Raw genomic sequence first — 15,631 nt, forward strand, 5'->3', positions numbered from 1 at the left:
GCTCGAGACTTTTTCCTGCAGCGTCGAAATGTGAATCTTTGATCTTAACTGGCGCTCTGAGCCTCCCAAGTTGAGAAAATATAAAACCTACAGATTATTGGCCCCTTTATCTGGTTTTCCGATTCAGTAGGTTTGGGTAAGTCTGATGCTGATCTAGGAACCATGATTTTGGGAATCATTGCATTAGCTCATAGATGTTAGCTTCCTAAGAAACTTTTTTTTTTTTTTTAGTTTTACCCTGGGATTGAATCCACGACCTTGCACGTGCTCTGCTAGTAAGCGATACTCCCAGCCCCCACTTTTCTTTTATTGTCCATTAGAGATACAAAGATAGCTGTGGTTTTACTTGGTTCTTACATATTTTAATCCTATCTGTTTTCAGTTAGATGAGTGTAGGTAGATGGCTTGGTATTCCCTCTAAACTTTTTTTTTTTTTTGAGGCAGGTTGCTATTGCTGATCGAGACTGGCTTCAAACATGTGATCCTCTTGTCTCAGTCTCCTGAATCACTTTGATATATCTTAAAAGACCTACTGGATATATGGTAAAATACTCTTCAGTTAATAAAGAGACATTACTTAATTTCAAAAGATTTCAAATAATAAACTTATTTTAATAGTGCAAAAACAATCAGCTTTCAAATCAGTAAAACAAAATTTTATGAAAATAGCCAACAGTTTGAACAAAGAAAAACAAATACCTACATAAATATAATAATGTACTTGAAACCCAATAAAGCAGAGATCATCATTACAAGTCAAATCATTCTTAGAGTGGGTTGTTGCAGTTACCAAAATGAATAAAACAAACTTCTAATTATTAGACATACAGGAAAAACAAAACTCCAATAAGAAAAAAATATAATTTAAAAGTTTTTAAAGAAGTTTATGGAAATAGGGAACATCTGTTTTGATTTTTAAGGCAGATGAGTTTTGTTTGACTTTGTTGTTTTTTTCAGTGGGTAGGGATACTGGGAATTGAACCCAAGAGGGCTTAACCACTGATCCACATCCCACCCTTTTAATTTATTTTGAGACAGAGTCTTTTTAAGTTGCTCAGAGCCAAGCTACAATGTTGGGGCTGGCCACCAATTTGTAATCCTCCTGCCTCAGCCTCCCAAATCACTAGGATTACCAGTATCTGTTACGACGCCCAGCATTTGTGTTGACTTTTGAAGCTAAAAATCAGGTAATCTTTTGATTAAAAGTAAAAAAAAAAACCAATGAAGAGGAGAGATACCCTGACCCACAGGACTTTAACCTTATCTTAAATTAAAAAGCAAAATGTTAACACAAATTTATTTTAAAATACAAATATTTTAATTTAAAATTCAACACAGAAAATGTAAATTATCATGATTCGGATTTGACTAACGTGTGGGTGAATATTCTTTGACAGATAATACTGGTCATTTAATAATGGATATGCTAATTTTTGTGTATGAGGACTGTGTGGCTTCAGGAACCCATACTTAAGAGAAAGTTATTATTACTACCAGAAACTAGAGTTTTGGATATGATAGTTTTAAATCTCATTATTTAATAAAAGAAGATTGAAAATCTTGCTGAAAATGCTTCATATACTTAGGCAGAAGGCAAACATTATATCACAAACAAAAACAACATTAATATATTTATATACATGTACTTGGTCAAAATGAATTAATTTTAATAGACACTACAGAATAAAGGGCAAGGCCCCAAGAAAAGAACCAGTCCAAGAGTGCTAATGCTTTCTCTTCATATCATTTCTGAAATGGAGAAAAAGGAGGATGAATAGTTTGTAGACAGAAATGTTTATTTTTTGTTGCTGTTGAGATAGGATCTTGCTATGTTGTTCAGGCTGGACTTAAACTTGTGGGTTCAAGTGATCCTCCCACCTCACCTTCCTGAATAGCTGAGATTACAAAAGCATAGCACCATACCAAGCTGTTGACAGACATATATCCAAATCTAGCAATATCTGCTAGGAAGAAGCCAGACTACCTAATAGCTCTACACATAGGGAACAGCTTAGTTTTATCAGTGGTTATTGCCTCTTAAGTTATTTCTTATTGTTATACTAAAGCAGATAGCACAACTTCAGTTAGGGGAAAATTTCCCTACGTTCCCTATTATACCTTCAGTATAAAGACGAGCATCCTGACAAGGCTATATGAAAGCTTTTATCATTTCTAATTGCACAGATTTAAAAATAGACCATATAAATTTACTATTACATCATCAAAAGGAATTTTACTATGACCTAAAGGCAAAGTTAAATGACAATAGAGACCATGACACAATATCAAGTGAATTCTTGCTTGGTTGTTACAGCTGTGGTCCATGGGTCTAGCAGTAGAAATGGCAGCCCTGAAGTAGATCTTGGTAAATTTGCTTGACAATGTTCTTCAGGTAGTTGTCCGCTAATGGCACTTTATGTATAACGGCAGCAATTTCATCTTGGCTAGAAAAAAAAAAAGGTTAATTCATTTTCTGGAAATTTATATTTGTCTTCATTTCGGTGCTACTCATGTTCTTGGATAAAGTTTCTTAGTTTCCCAAGAAGCACAAATGGGCATTTCATTAAATAAGCAGACTGAGAAGTTGAAATGGGATTGTGAAATAAAGCCTGAGAACTAATTCTATATGTAATTGTAAGCTATCCTGATCTAGTTGTTTTCTTTAAATAAAATTCTAAACTATTAGTGTTTGCTGATGGATTTAAATTCTGTCTTCTCCCAGTCTGTCAGCAGAGTGTCTAAAAAAAGTCACAAAATAGATCACAACCTAGTAACAATAAGACATTTATAGTTCTGCTTCCACAGACGAATTGAGAATAGTGTTATGAAAACACAGCTTTTTCAAGTGATTGTTGTTTTTAAGGACAAAAAAATTGTTGACATATGATCTGGGCTAAAACTATGTAGAATTTTTTTTCCTTAGATTGTTTTAGGTAGGAGGGTTCAAAAGTAAAGAACTGGTGATACATGACTGTAATTCCAGTGGCTCGGGAGGCTGAGGCAGGAGGATTCAGAGTTCAAAATCAGCCTCAGCAACTTACTGAGGCTCTAAATAAAATACAAAATAGGGCTAGGGATGTGGCTCAGTGGTCAAGTGCCCCTGAGTCCAATACCTGGTACAAAAAAAAAAAAAAAAGTGGAAGAAGGTACGAATGAATACATTAATGGACTCCAGCATCTACTGGAGATAGTAATTAAGGTCACTGAAATTAAAAGAATAAACCCTCCGAAATGAAATCACAAACAAGTGACATTTAGTTCTCACTACCCATGATGATGATGACGACTTTGAGAGATAACAAAGGTAAAAAGGTAGCTGGGAGTCTTATCCTGCTGGCCCTTTACTTACCTGGTGTTTCCAAGGTGATTCTGAATGGTGAAAGGTAATGGGACCAATGGATAATGGGCTGAGAGAGACAAAGTTACCGCAAACTTTGCAAATGCTACAGAGCTGGAGAATAAAAGCTTCAATCTGTTAAAAAACAAGACCCACAATTAAAAATATATACTGAAATACAAACATTTTTTTTCCATGTAGACTGGCATATGAAATTTAGGCACACGTTATTTCTTGTCCTTATCAAATGGATTTATCTTATCCTTATCAAGTAAAACACCTGGAGCAAGGTATTAAAATGGTTCTTTTTTCACTGTTAGTCAGGAAACACAATAATAAATATTTTATGATTGGGGATATAGCTCAGTGGCAAAGCACTTGTCTAGCATGTGTGATGTACTTGGGTTCAATCCCTAGTTATATAAAAAACAAACACAATTATTTTAATAAGTTCTTGACTAATTATTTGCTGTTATAGGTTGAAATATATTCCCCAAAATTCATATGCTAAAGTCCTTACCCCTATACCTAAAATGTGATCTTATTTGGAAATCAGGTCATTACAAATTTAATTAAGGTTCTATTAGAGTAGGTCAGGCCCTAATCTGACTGGTATTGTTATAAAAGGGAAATTTGGACACCGAAAGAATACCATGTGAGGATAAAGACCAGGGATTAGAGTTTGGACATTTAAAAGTCAAGGAATATCAAAAATTGCCAGAAGACCATCAGAAATTGGAAGAAAGGCATGGAAAAGATTCTCTCTCTCAACCCTTAGAAAGAACCTGAGTAATACTCTGATTTTAGACTTCTATCCTCAACTTTGAGATAATAAATTTCTTTTATTTAAGCCATCCAATTTGTAGTACTTTGTAAGAGCTGCTCAGGGAAATAATACACTTACTCAGTATTATTCACATCTATGTCCATTAGATTATAATTTGGTCCCCATTTCTTTAAAAACTCAATCTCTTCTCCAAGGAGTCTACAATTGTTTACTATTGGTGAGAGTTCTTGAAGCATCTAAAAAAATAGAAAAAAAGATTTCAATGTTCAATGACTGCTACAAAGAACTCAAAAAGTTAAATAATTGAATATATCATTTAAGATTCTATTATATATTTATAATTTCAATTCTGCTTTGTGGGACAGAGTTTGCAAGTTTTCCTTTATATACTTCAATTAAACTAACTTTACCTTGGGTACCTGATGCTGTGTTGTACACTTCTTCTTCCAGGATTCCTGCTCCTCTATGTACTGAAAAATAAGCTTATGAACTAAAAGGGAGGAAGTAGGAGCTTTATCCTCTGGGGAAGAAAAAAACCAAAAACAAAAAGGAAGGTATTACTTATTCATATATTTTATGTAAGCTAAAAATACTGTTGTCACATAAGCTAGAAATACCCTCAACCTGTTAGATGTGGAAGTATCCTCTTGATTTTTATTTTCAACATGATTATAAAATAAATGGTGAATATAAAGTATTCCCACAAAAACTCAAGCCTTTATCACATACAAAATAATATCTGATTAAAACCATGGATTTCAATGTAATAAACTACTACATTCAAACCCTAGATTTCTTTATATCTTAAGTGATTTTTTTTTAAGAGTGAGAGAGAGAGGAGAGAGAGAGAGAGAATTTTTTTTAATATTTAATTTTTAGTTCTCGGCGGACACAACATCTTTGTTGGTATGTGGTGCTGAGGATCGAACCCGGGCCGCACGCATGCCAGGCGAGCGCGCTACCGCTTGAGCCACATCCCCAGCCCCCTTAAGTGATTTAAAAAAAAAAAATTTTTTTTTAGTTGTAGTTGGAAAAAATATCTTTATTTTATTTATTTATTTTTACATGGTGCTGAGGATCGAACTCGGTGCCTTGCATGTGCTAGGTGAGTGCTCTACTGCTGAGCAACAAACCCAGCCCCCATTTTTAAAAAAATTTTTAGTTGTAGGTGGACACAATACCTTTATTTTATTTATACATTTTTATGTGGTGCTGAGAATTGAACCCAGTGCCTCACAAGATAGGCAAGCACTCTACCACTGAGCTATAGCCCCAACCTCTTATTTTTTATTTTTTTTTTGGCTTTTGTTTTTGTGTTCCTGGAGCTGTACCTCTGAAGCTACACCCCTAACCATTTTTTAAATGTTTATTTTGACGTAAGGTCTAAGTTGCCCAGGCAAGGTCTAAGTTGCCCAGGCTGGCCTTGAACTTGTGATCTTTCTGCCTCAGCCTCCCTAGCAGCTGGGGATTACAGGCATGTACCACTGCACCAAGCAACATTTAATTTTTCTGATCTGTAGTTTCCTACCTCATAGTACTAATGTAAGTAATAAATCTGCCTGAGATGAAATATTCATGATAGTAATTTTCAAACTGTGGAAATGCCTATTTATCAATCATTTAAAGATAATGAGAATGTCATTTCTTTTCAGATCCACCCAGGAGCTAGGGTTGTAGCTCATTTGTAGAGCACTTGCCCAGTAGGGTTTGATTCTCAGTACTGCATATGAGTAAATAAAATAAGGGTCCATCAACAACTAAAAATATCTTTTAAAAATCCACCCAATATTTAAAACATTACTCAATTTTATACCTAATACATATTTTAAATATAAATTATATTAATATTGAAATTAGTGAAAGAGTTACCAAGAAGCATTTGTATCTATAATTTTTTTTTTTTTGGTGCTGGGGTTTGAACCCAGAGCCTTGTGCATGCAAGGCAAGCACTCTACCAACTAAGCTATATCCCCAGCCCAACAAAATTTTTAAGAAGCATAAATGTTTTGAACTTACCATCTAACAAAGACTGAAAATTTAGGTCAGTAATCTTCCTGTGAGCCTTGTCCAAGAAAGGGAGACCAACTAAGATGAACCAGGAAAAGAATAACATTTCTTTTTGTTATCTGATTTTAAGCCACATAAAACTCAGTACTATTCTGGGTAGAAGGGTTTTTTCACAGGGAGTTGAAGGTTTATCTTTGAATCCGATTCTCAAATTATGGTCAATGTTTGACTGAGATTTTCCTCAACAACATTGGTAGATCTTTGAAGGAAATTTTATGTGTAGAATATACCTCCTCTTTTTGCCCCCTAACTTCTGTGCAAAGATAAATTTTTTTAGGAATTATATAAGGAACATAGCCTCCCCATACCTACTATCCCTGAACAAATACACTCAAAATGATCAATACTTTTTATATTGCCATGATGATTTTTTGGGGAGAGGGGGGGGAGCAGGCGGGTACAGAGGATTGATCCCAGGGTCACTTAACTGCTGTGCAATATCCCCAGCCCTTTTTTAGTTTTTATTTTGAAACAGGGGTTCAGTTACTTAGGGACTTGCTAAGTTGCTGAGTTTGGCTTTGAACTTGCAATCTTTTTGCCTCAGCTTCCTCCTGAACTGCTAGGATTACAGGAGTGTGCTATAGTGCCCAGTCCCAGCCCTTGTTCAATTTATTGAGAACACAGTCTAGGTAAGTTGCTTAGGGTTTCTAACTAAGTTGCCAAGTCTGGCTTTGAACTTGTGATCTTCCTGCCTCAGCCTCCCTAGTTTCTGGGATTATAGTTTAACTAATGAATTTTTAGATCATCAGGACAACTGCTCATTCCTTCAGACTCTATAGACATATCATCTATCTCACAAATTTTGATTCTTTTTATTTTATTGAATGCTTTGCTAAATATTTTCTATGTGTTAAGTGGATACCATAATGAGAAAAAGTTATAATCACCCACATCTTCAAGAAGCTTTACAAATCAGAAGGACATAAAAAACTACAAATTATGGTAAATGCTATTAAGGAATATTAGAGAGAGCAATGAAAACAGACTATGAGGGGGAATTGGCAGAGCAGGTAGGTATAAAAGGAGAGTCATGGAAAAGTTTCCTGTGAAACTGATAATTGAGCTAAGCTTTTAAGGATTATTAGAAATTTTAGTAGTAAGAGGAAGTAAAGAGCTTCCAGGAATAAGAAACATCTGTATGAAAGTCTTGAGGTAGGATGGAATGAATGAATATGAAAGATCATGATCATTTAAGGAAATGAAAGAAATCCAATCTGGTCAACATGCAGAATATGTAAAAAAAAGGTATATAAGATGAGGCAGAAAAAGAAAGAAAAATTCAATTCATGCAAAGACTTTACAGACTATATAAAATATTTTGATCATTAATTTTACATAACTGTATATGCATGATTAGATTTTTCAACAATCACTATAGCTACATGGAGGAGAATGAATTGGCAAGGAAAAAGGGAAAATCCAGAAAGTTCAATTGGAATGTTATCATACTCATCTGGATTAGAGATGACAACTGACAAAAGAGATGGAGAAAAATGGATATTAAGAAATTAAAATCAGAAATCAAAACAAAAGAAACAATCGAAAAAATTGACAAAACTAAAAGTTGGTTCTTTGAAAAAATAAATAAGATTGATAGACCACTAGCCATGCTAACAAAGAGAAGGAGAGAACCCAAATTACTAGCTTACGGGATGAAAAAGGCAACATCACAACAGACACTTCAGAAATACAGAAGATAATTAGAAATTATTTCGAAACCCTATACTCTAATAAAATTGAGGATAGTGAAGGCATCGATAAATTCCTTAAGGCATATGAGCTACCTAGATTGAGTCAGGATGATATAAACAACTTAAACAGACCAATATCAAGTGAGGAAATAGAAGAAGCCATCAAAAGACTACCAACCAAGAAAAGCCCAAGACCGGACGGATATACAGCAGAGTTTTACAAGAACTTTAAAGAACTAATACCAATACTCTTCAATCTATTTCAGGAGATAGAAAAAGAGGGAGTACTTCCAAATTCATTCTATGAGGCCAACATCACTCTGCTTCCAAAACCAGATAAAGACACTTCAAAGAAAGAAAACTTCAGACCAATATCCCTAATGAATATAGATGCAAAAATCCTCAATAAAATTCTAGCAAACTGGATACAAAAACATATCAAAAAGATCGTGCACCATGACCAAGTGGGATTCATCCCCGGGATGTAAGGTTGGTTCAATATACGGAAATCAATAAATGTAATTCACCACATCAATAGACTTAAAGATAAAAACCATATGATCATCTCAATAGATGCTGAAAAAGCATTCAACAAAGTACAGCATCCCTTTATGTTCAAAACACTAGAAAAATTAGGGATAACAGGAAATTACCTCAACATGGTAAAAGCTATATATGCTAAGCCTCAGGAGAGCATCATTCTAAATGGAGAAAAATTGAAGGCATTCCCTTTAAAAACTGGAACAAGACAGGGATGCCCTCTCTCACCACTTCTATTCAACATAGTTCTTGAAACACTAGCCAGAGCAATTTGACAAAAGAAATTAAAGGCATAAATATAGGAAAAGAAGAACTTAAATTAGCACTATTTGCCGATGACATGATCCTATACCTAGCAGATCCAGAAAGTTCAACCAAGAAACTTCTAGAACTAGTAAATGAATTCAGCAAAGTGGCAGGATATAAAATCAATACCAATAAATCAAAGGCATTCCTGTATATCAGTGACATTCTCTGAAATGGAAATGAGGACAACTACTCCATTCACAATATCCTCAAAAAAAAAAAAAAAAAAAAAACCTGGGAATCAACCTAACAAAAGAGGTGAAAGATCTATACAATGAAAACTACAGAATCCTGAAGAAAGAAATAGAAGAAGACCTTAGAAGATGGAAGGATTTACCTAGCTCATGGATTGGTAGAATTAATATTATTAAGATGGCCATATTACCAAAAGCACTTTACGGATTCAATGCAATTCCCATCAAAATCCCAGTGATGTTCTTTGCAGAAATAGAAAAAGCAATCATGAAAAATAAGAGACCCAGAATAGCTACAATAATTCTAAGCAGGAAGAATGAAACTGGTGGTATCGTGATTCCAGATTTTAAACTGTACTATAGAGCAATAGTAACAAAAACAGCATGGTACTGGCACTAAAACAGGATGGTAGACCAATGGTACAGAATAGAGGACACAGAGACAAATCCACAAAATGACAACTACCTTATATTAGACAAACGTGCTAAAAACATGCAATGGAGAAAGGATAGCATCTTCAACAAATGGTGCTGGGAGAACCAGAAATCTATATGCAACAAAATGTAATTGAATCCCTTTCTCTTACCATGCACAAAAGTCAACTCAAAATGGATCAAGGAGCTAGGAATCAGACTCTGAGTCTAATAGAAGATAAAGTTGGCCCTAATCTTCATCACGTGGGGGCAGCCCCAAATTCCTTAATAAGACTATACCTATAGCACAAGAGTTAAAACCAAGAATCAACAAATGGGACGAATTCAAACTAAAAAGTTTTTTCTCAGCAAGAGAAATAATATGTGAGGTGAATAGGGAGCCTACATCCTGGGAACAAATTTTTATGCCTCAAACATCAGATAGAGCTCTAATCACTAGAGTATACAAAGAACTCAAAAAGTTAAACAACAAAAAAACAAATAATCCAATCAACAAATGGGCCAAGGACTTGAACAGACACTTCTCAGAAGAGGATATACAATCAATCAACAAATACATGAAAAAATACTCACCATCTCTAGCAATCAGAGAAATGCGAATTAAAACTACTCTAAGATAGCATCTCACTCCAATAAGAATGGCAGCCATTATGAAGTCAAACAACAATAAGTGCTGACGAGGATGCGGGGGAAAAAGATACACTCATACATTGCTGGTGGGACTGCAAATTGGTGTAGCCAATTTGGAAAGCAGTATGGAGAGTCCTTGGAAAGCTGGGAATGGAACCACTATTTGACCCAGCTATTCCTCTTCTTGGACTATACCCAAAAGACCTAAAAAGAGCATACTACAAGGACACAGCCACATCAATGTTTATAGCAGCACAATTCACAATAGCTAGAATGTGGAACCAACCTAGATGCCCTTCAATAGATGAATGGATTAAAAAAAGTGGCATTTATACACAATGGAATATTACTCAGCACTAAAAAATAACAAGATCATGGCATTTGCAGGGAAATGGATGGCATTAGAGCAGATTATGCTAAGTGAAGTTAGCCAGTCCCTAAAAAACAAATGCTGAATGTCTTCTCTGAAATAAGGGGGTGACTCAAAATGGGATAGGGAGGAAGAGCATGAGAAGAAGACTACCACTAAATAGGGAAGAGAGGTGAGGGGGAAAAAGAGGGAGATGGAGAGTTGCACGGAAAATGGAAGGAGAATCTCATCGTTATACAGAATACATATATGATTTTGTGATAAGAAAAAAAAAGTGTGTCACATTAGATTGGATAGACAGAAAGGATGGGAGGGGGGCTGGGGATGTGGCTCAAGCGGTAGCGCGCTCGCCTGACATGCGTGCGGCCCGGGTTCGATCCTCAGCACCACATACCAACAAAGATGTTGTGTCCGCCGAGAACTAAACAATAAAACATTAAAAATTAAAAAAAAAAAAAAAAAAAAAAAAGAAAGGATGGGAGGGGAGGGGAGAAGTAGGGGGGATAGGAAGGGCAGCAGAATAGACATTATGATTGCTATATGTATATAGGTGACTCTGTGACCAGTGTGATTCTGTAATCTGTACAATTAGAAAAATGAGAAATTATACCCCAATGATTCAAATGTATGAATTGCCAAGATCATTGTAATATCATGAATAGCTACTAAAAAACATTAAATTAAATTAAAAAAAGAAATTAAAATCAGTATGTCTTATTGATGATTTTGGCTATGTGTAATGAGGGAGAAGGAGATGTACGTGATTCCTAAATTTTAAGCCTGGATTTGGACAGAAGATAATGCTATTCATTCTAAAAATCAGATGCAAAGGCTGGGAGGCTATGAAGATCCTACATTCCAATATGGTTGTGCTTAAGCTGACCAGTTAAAGAGAAAAGACCTAAAGATACTGACAGTAGAACCTTCCTATAATCCCTCTGACTCAGGAGGACCACAAATTTGAGCCTCAGCAAACTTAGCAAGACCCTAAGCCACTTAGTGAGAACCTGTCTCAAAATAAAAAATAAAAAGGGCTGAGGATGTAGCTCAGTGGTAAAGTACCCCTGGGTGTCCAAACACTAAAACAAATGGCAACTTTAACTAGCTATGTTTTTATTTATTTATTGGTGATACTGATGATTGAATCCAGGACCTCACGTGTACTAGGCAAGTGTTCTACCTGACTTATATCTCCAGCTTTTTATTTTATTCTTTTTGTTTGTTTGTGTGGTACTGGGGATTGAACCCAGGGCCTCTTACATAAGTATTCTATTAATGAACTACATCCCCAGACCTCTGCAGAGGATTATGTTACTTTTATTACTCACCAACTGGTTCTCCAAAGGTGATAATGAGTTCTATGGTGTCATAAACAAAGGTAAATACAGCTTGATCGTCAGTCCACTCAATAACATCCCACTCAGACAAACTGGAGAGAAGAAGGGGGGAAAAAGCCACACCTTTTTAAAAGATAAAAGATTAACTTCTTTATTTTTTGTGTGTGTGCTGGAGATTAACCCCAAGGTTTTATATATGCTAGGCAAATGCTCTACTACTAAGCTATACTTCCATCCCAAAGAGAGAATTTCTAAAACTACTCAAAACAGTATCAATAACAGTTGCTGATGTTTTCCCACTGGATTCAGAGACAACTGATATTTCAGTTCAAATACTGTGAATGCAGGAGGACTGAAAGTTCAAAGCCAGCCTCAGCAAAAGTGAGGTGCTAAGTAACTCAGTGAGACCCTGTCTCTAAATAAAACCCAAAATAGGGCTGGGAATGTGACTCTGTGGTCAAGTGCCCCTGAGTTCAATCCCTAGTACCAGAAAAAAGAAAAAAAAAAAAATCTTAAGTTGTAATCAGAGAAAAAAAACAAGTCAATGCAAAGTATTAAATACTTTAACATTATTCCATACATAGCTCTTCCACCCTGTATATTTTCACTTTAGTAAAAACTTTGACCCTTTTTGAAGCTGCCTTGTGCATACAGGTTAAAAACCTGTAGTAATTGCTGGGTACAGCGGTGTATGCATGTTCTGTTGTCCCAGCTACTCAGGACATAGTCAGCTAGGATTGCTTGAGCTCAGGAGTTCAAAGTCAGTCTGGGAAAAATGGTTAGACCCCATCTCAAAGCAAGAACAAAACAAACCCCTGGAAAAACCTACAACAACACATTCTGAAAACATTTTCAACTGCTCTAGTAGATTAGACAATGACTAAAACACAGGATAAAATACAAATGTCACCTGCTTGGCCTTACCTCAGCTGATTCAGTAGTTCTTCAGTTCTATTTGTTTGTTTCTGCATAAAGTCTATCTGAGCAAGGGTCTGCTCTTTCTGTACCTCCAGTTCTAAGAGCTTTCTGCAAAACAAAACAAAAAACCCAGAAAGATATGGTCTTTGTTACAAGAATTCAAACTATTAACAAAAAGGTTTATGATAAGAAGTCACATGCTTGATGGCTCCCAGGTTAAAAAAATATATTTGTTTACTTATTTCTGGTAAGCATTAATGTAGAAGTAGGCTTACTTAGAAAAGGTACCAATCATTGGCTCTTAAATCAGGATCCATGAAGATATCCTCGGGGTTCCAATGTTCTCAAAAATAATTATTAAAAATTAGAGACAGGGTCTCACTGAGTTGCTTAGTGCCTCGATTTTGCTAAGGCTGACTTTGAACTTAAGATCCTCCTGCCTCAGTCTCCCGAGCAGCTGGGATTACAAGCATGCGCCTACTTTTTTCATTTTTGATAACAAAAAAGCATAATGTAGATTATAAGGATATTCACTTTAAAACCATGACATGTAATAACTTTGTTGCCTGCACTTGATTTCAGTTTCTTGCAGCTAAATAGAACTTGACCTTTTGTTAGTCATTTTGTTAGCATTGATTTAATTTCAAACATTACCCACTTGTTAATGTTGTCAACTGGACTTTTATTGGTTTTGTCATGATTTAATTTCTTTTCATCTTAAAGTTGAGCAAGATTCACATGCCTAAGAAATATATGCCTCATTTCATACTTACATATACTTATATAAGTACAAATATAAAAATAGTTTAATTCTTGGTTTATTTTCTTTAAAAGGATCCTGATAGAATTCAAGCTTGAGAAATCCTGCTTTGGATTAATGCCCTATAAATAGTAAGGGCTTTGAAAATACTGATGTGCTTTAGGGTCCAGTTCAGTGCAGCAGAAGCTCTAAGTCACCTTTAGTCAAGACTCATGTTCATAATTCTTGTGACTCTCTGGAAGTAGGAAGTCATTTAGCTTTCTGGAGTTCAGCATTAGACTGTCTAACACTTGGATTAAAGTCTGACCTTTGAAGCTCCTCTTCTTTTGTTTTTAACTGTTGCAGTTCTATGAAAAGACAACAAAACATAATACCTTAATACCTTCACAAAAATCATCTGTTTTGTTGAAAATTCAGACTTAATCTCATTTAAATACATTAACAAACAAACTCAAAAGGGCTTTTAAAAATTTTTTAAAATACTTTAAATAATTCAAAAAGTTACCTTTCTCTGCAGCTCTCATTTCAGAATCCCATTCTTCCACAGGATTGTCTTTCTCCTCATCTTCCAAATTCTTAGTTTCTAAAAGTAAATAGCATGCATTACAATAAGTCAATCAAGATAATTTATTAAATTTCAGATATGAAAAGAATAGATGGTCACAAAGTGAAGTGTTGCAGGTATTTCACAAATACCATCCATTCTCTGTACTAAACTATAAAGAACTAAACTATAATTTCATATGAAGACATACACTTATCTGGTGGCAGAGAAGTGAGCTCTGAGCCACAAAGCAAGGATCTCTATTAGCATCTTCTATCTTCTCATGGTCCACTATTTATACATATAATTTGCAAGAACATAATAGTTGTTAGGCAACATATATGGGCTAAGTAAAAAATATATAAACACAATTTTTTTTTATCTTGGGAAATTTACTGGGGAAGGGATGGGAGTAAATATGCATTGAGGATGGTCACACAATTTGTTTTAGAAACCTGGGAATCATTTTTTTTTAAAAGGTATGCCTTTTTATTTTATTTATTCGTATGTGGTGCTGAGAATCAAACCCAGTGCCTCATGCATGCCACGCAAGCACGCTACCACTAAGCCACAAACCCCAGCCCCTTCTCCCCATATTAAGTTTATCCAAGTTAAGATCTCACCTCAACGATATCTTTTTCTTCACCATTACCAGCATCTCTTAAAATAAGCTTTTATTCTTTCTTTCTTTTTTTTTTTTTTGGTACTGGGGATTGAACTCAGGGACACTCAAGCACTGAGGCACATCCCCAGCCCTTTTTATATTTTATTTGGAGACAAAGTCTCACTAAGTTGCTTAGAGCCTTGCTAAGTTGCTGAGGCTGGTGTTGAACCTGCGATCCTCCTGTCTCAGCCTCCCACGCTATTGGGATTATAGCATGTCCCACCACACCTGGCTCTGTTACTAGTCCAATAATGGATTAACTGGTTGTATTTACTCTTGATCTACTCAAATGTCACTTCTTTAGCAGGAAGGCTACCATGACCTTTTGACTATGTCAGATTTCTATTACAGGACCTCAATAGCACTTTGTAACTTTTTCCTCAGAATTTATTATAAAATTATTCACTTAATGACTATATTCTCTTTTGGACTGGAAGCCCCATAAAAGAAGAACTAATGTTTGTGTTTGATCAGCAGTGTGTTCTTAGCACTAAGTACTGTATATGACACATGGTAGGTACTCAGCAAATTTGGTCAATAAATAATATTCTGTGAAATAGAAAGATAATCAACAAAAGAGTGGGACAGTCTAAGACTATGGAATTCATATATTCATTATCAATTTAATGCAGAACACATGTACAGGCACTTATACTATATATAGCATATTACTAATAGTACTAAGGACCTGGAGAAAAATAAAAGCTGATTTTGGCTTCCATGTACCTTATAATTAGGAAGATAAACTGAACAAAATAACTACAATACAAGTGACAGCCACAGAAGCTAAAGAGATGGAGAGTATTTCCCTTCATGGAAAACAGGAGAATGGATTAGCCAAAACAAAGTGGCAGGTAGGCATAGTGGTGCATGACTGTAATCCCAGAGGTAGGAAGATTGCAAATTTGAGGCCAGCCTATGAAATTGAGCAAAACCGTTTTAAAAGAGTTAAAAAAAAAAAAAAGGAGGGGGGTGGGGATACTGCTCAGTGGTAGAGCATCCCTGAGTTCAATCTCTAGTACCTCAAAAGCCAAGCAAAAAAATAAAACAA

General features: G+C 35.3%; 1 protein-coding gene across 4 annotated transcripts in view; it reads right to left on the minus strand.

Moving 5' to 3' along the window:
* Positions 1 to 591: 591 nt before the first annotated feature.
* Positions 592 to 15,631, minus strand: part of Knl1 (kinetochore scaffold 1) — a 57,353-nt gene continuing 42,313 nt past the window's right edge. The window contains exons 18-26 of one of the 4 annotated variants that reach the window (XM_078049800.1): positions 13,878 to 13,955; positions 13,680 to 13,719; positions 12,619 to 12,720; positions 11,686 to 11,786; positions 6,141 to 6,209; positions 4,535 to 4,644; positions 4,242 to 4,360; positions 3,350 to 3,472; positions 592 to 2,444 (exon numbers count right to left, since the gene is read on the minus strand). In XM_078049800.1, the coding sequence (XP_077905926.1) occupies positions 2,330 to 2,444; positions 3,350 to 3,472; positions 4,242 to 4,360; positions 4,535 to 4,644; positions 6,141 to 6,209; positions 11,686 to 11,786; positions 12,619 to 12,720; positions 13,680 to 13,719; positions 13,878 to 13,955 (857 nt within the window). In that variant the 3' untranslated portion in view covers positions 592 to 2,329. Of the gene's footprint in view, positions 2,445 to 3,349; positions 3,473 to 4,241; positions 4,361 to 4,534; positions 4,645 to 6,140; positions 6,210 to 11,685; positions 11,787 to 12,618; positions 12,721 to 13,679; positions 13,720 to 13,877; positions 13,956 to 14,127; positions 14,208 to 15,631 lie in introns of those variants that run through there. The other 3 variants (XM_078049801.1, XM_078049802.1, XR_013438828.1) reach the window with 3 other exon arrangements.

This window comes from Ictidomys tridecemlineatus, chromosome 5 (genome assembly GCF_052094955.1).
Source record: "Ictidomys tridecemlineatus isolate mIctTri1 chromosome 5, mIctTri1.hap1, whole genome shotgun sequence".
In the NCBI taxonomy this organism is placed as follows: Eukaryota; Metazoa; Chordata; class Mammalia; order Rodentia; family Sciuridae; genus Ictidomys; species Ictidomys tridecemlineatus.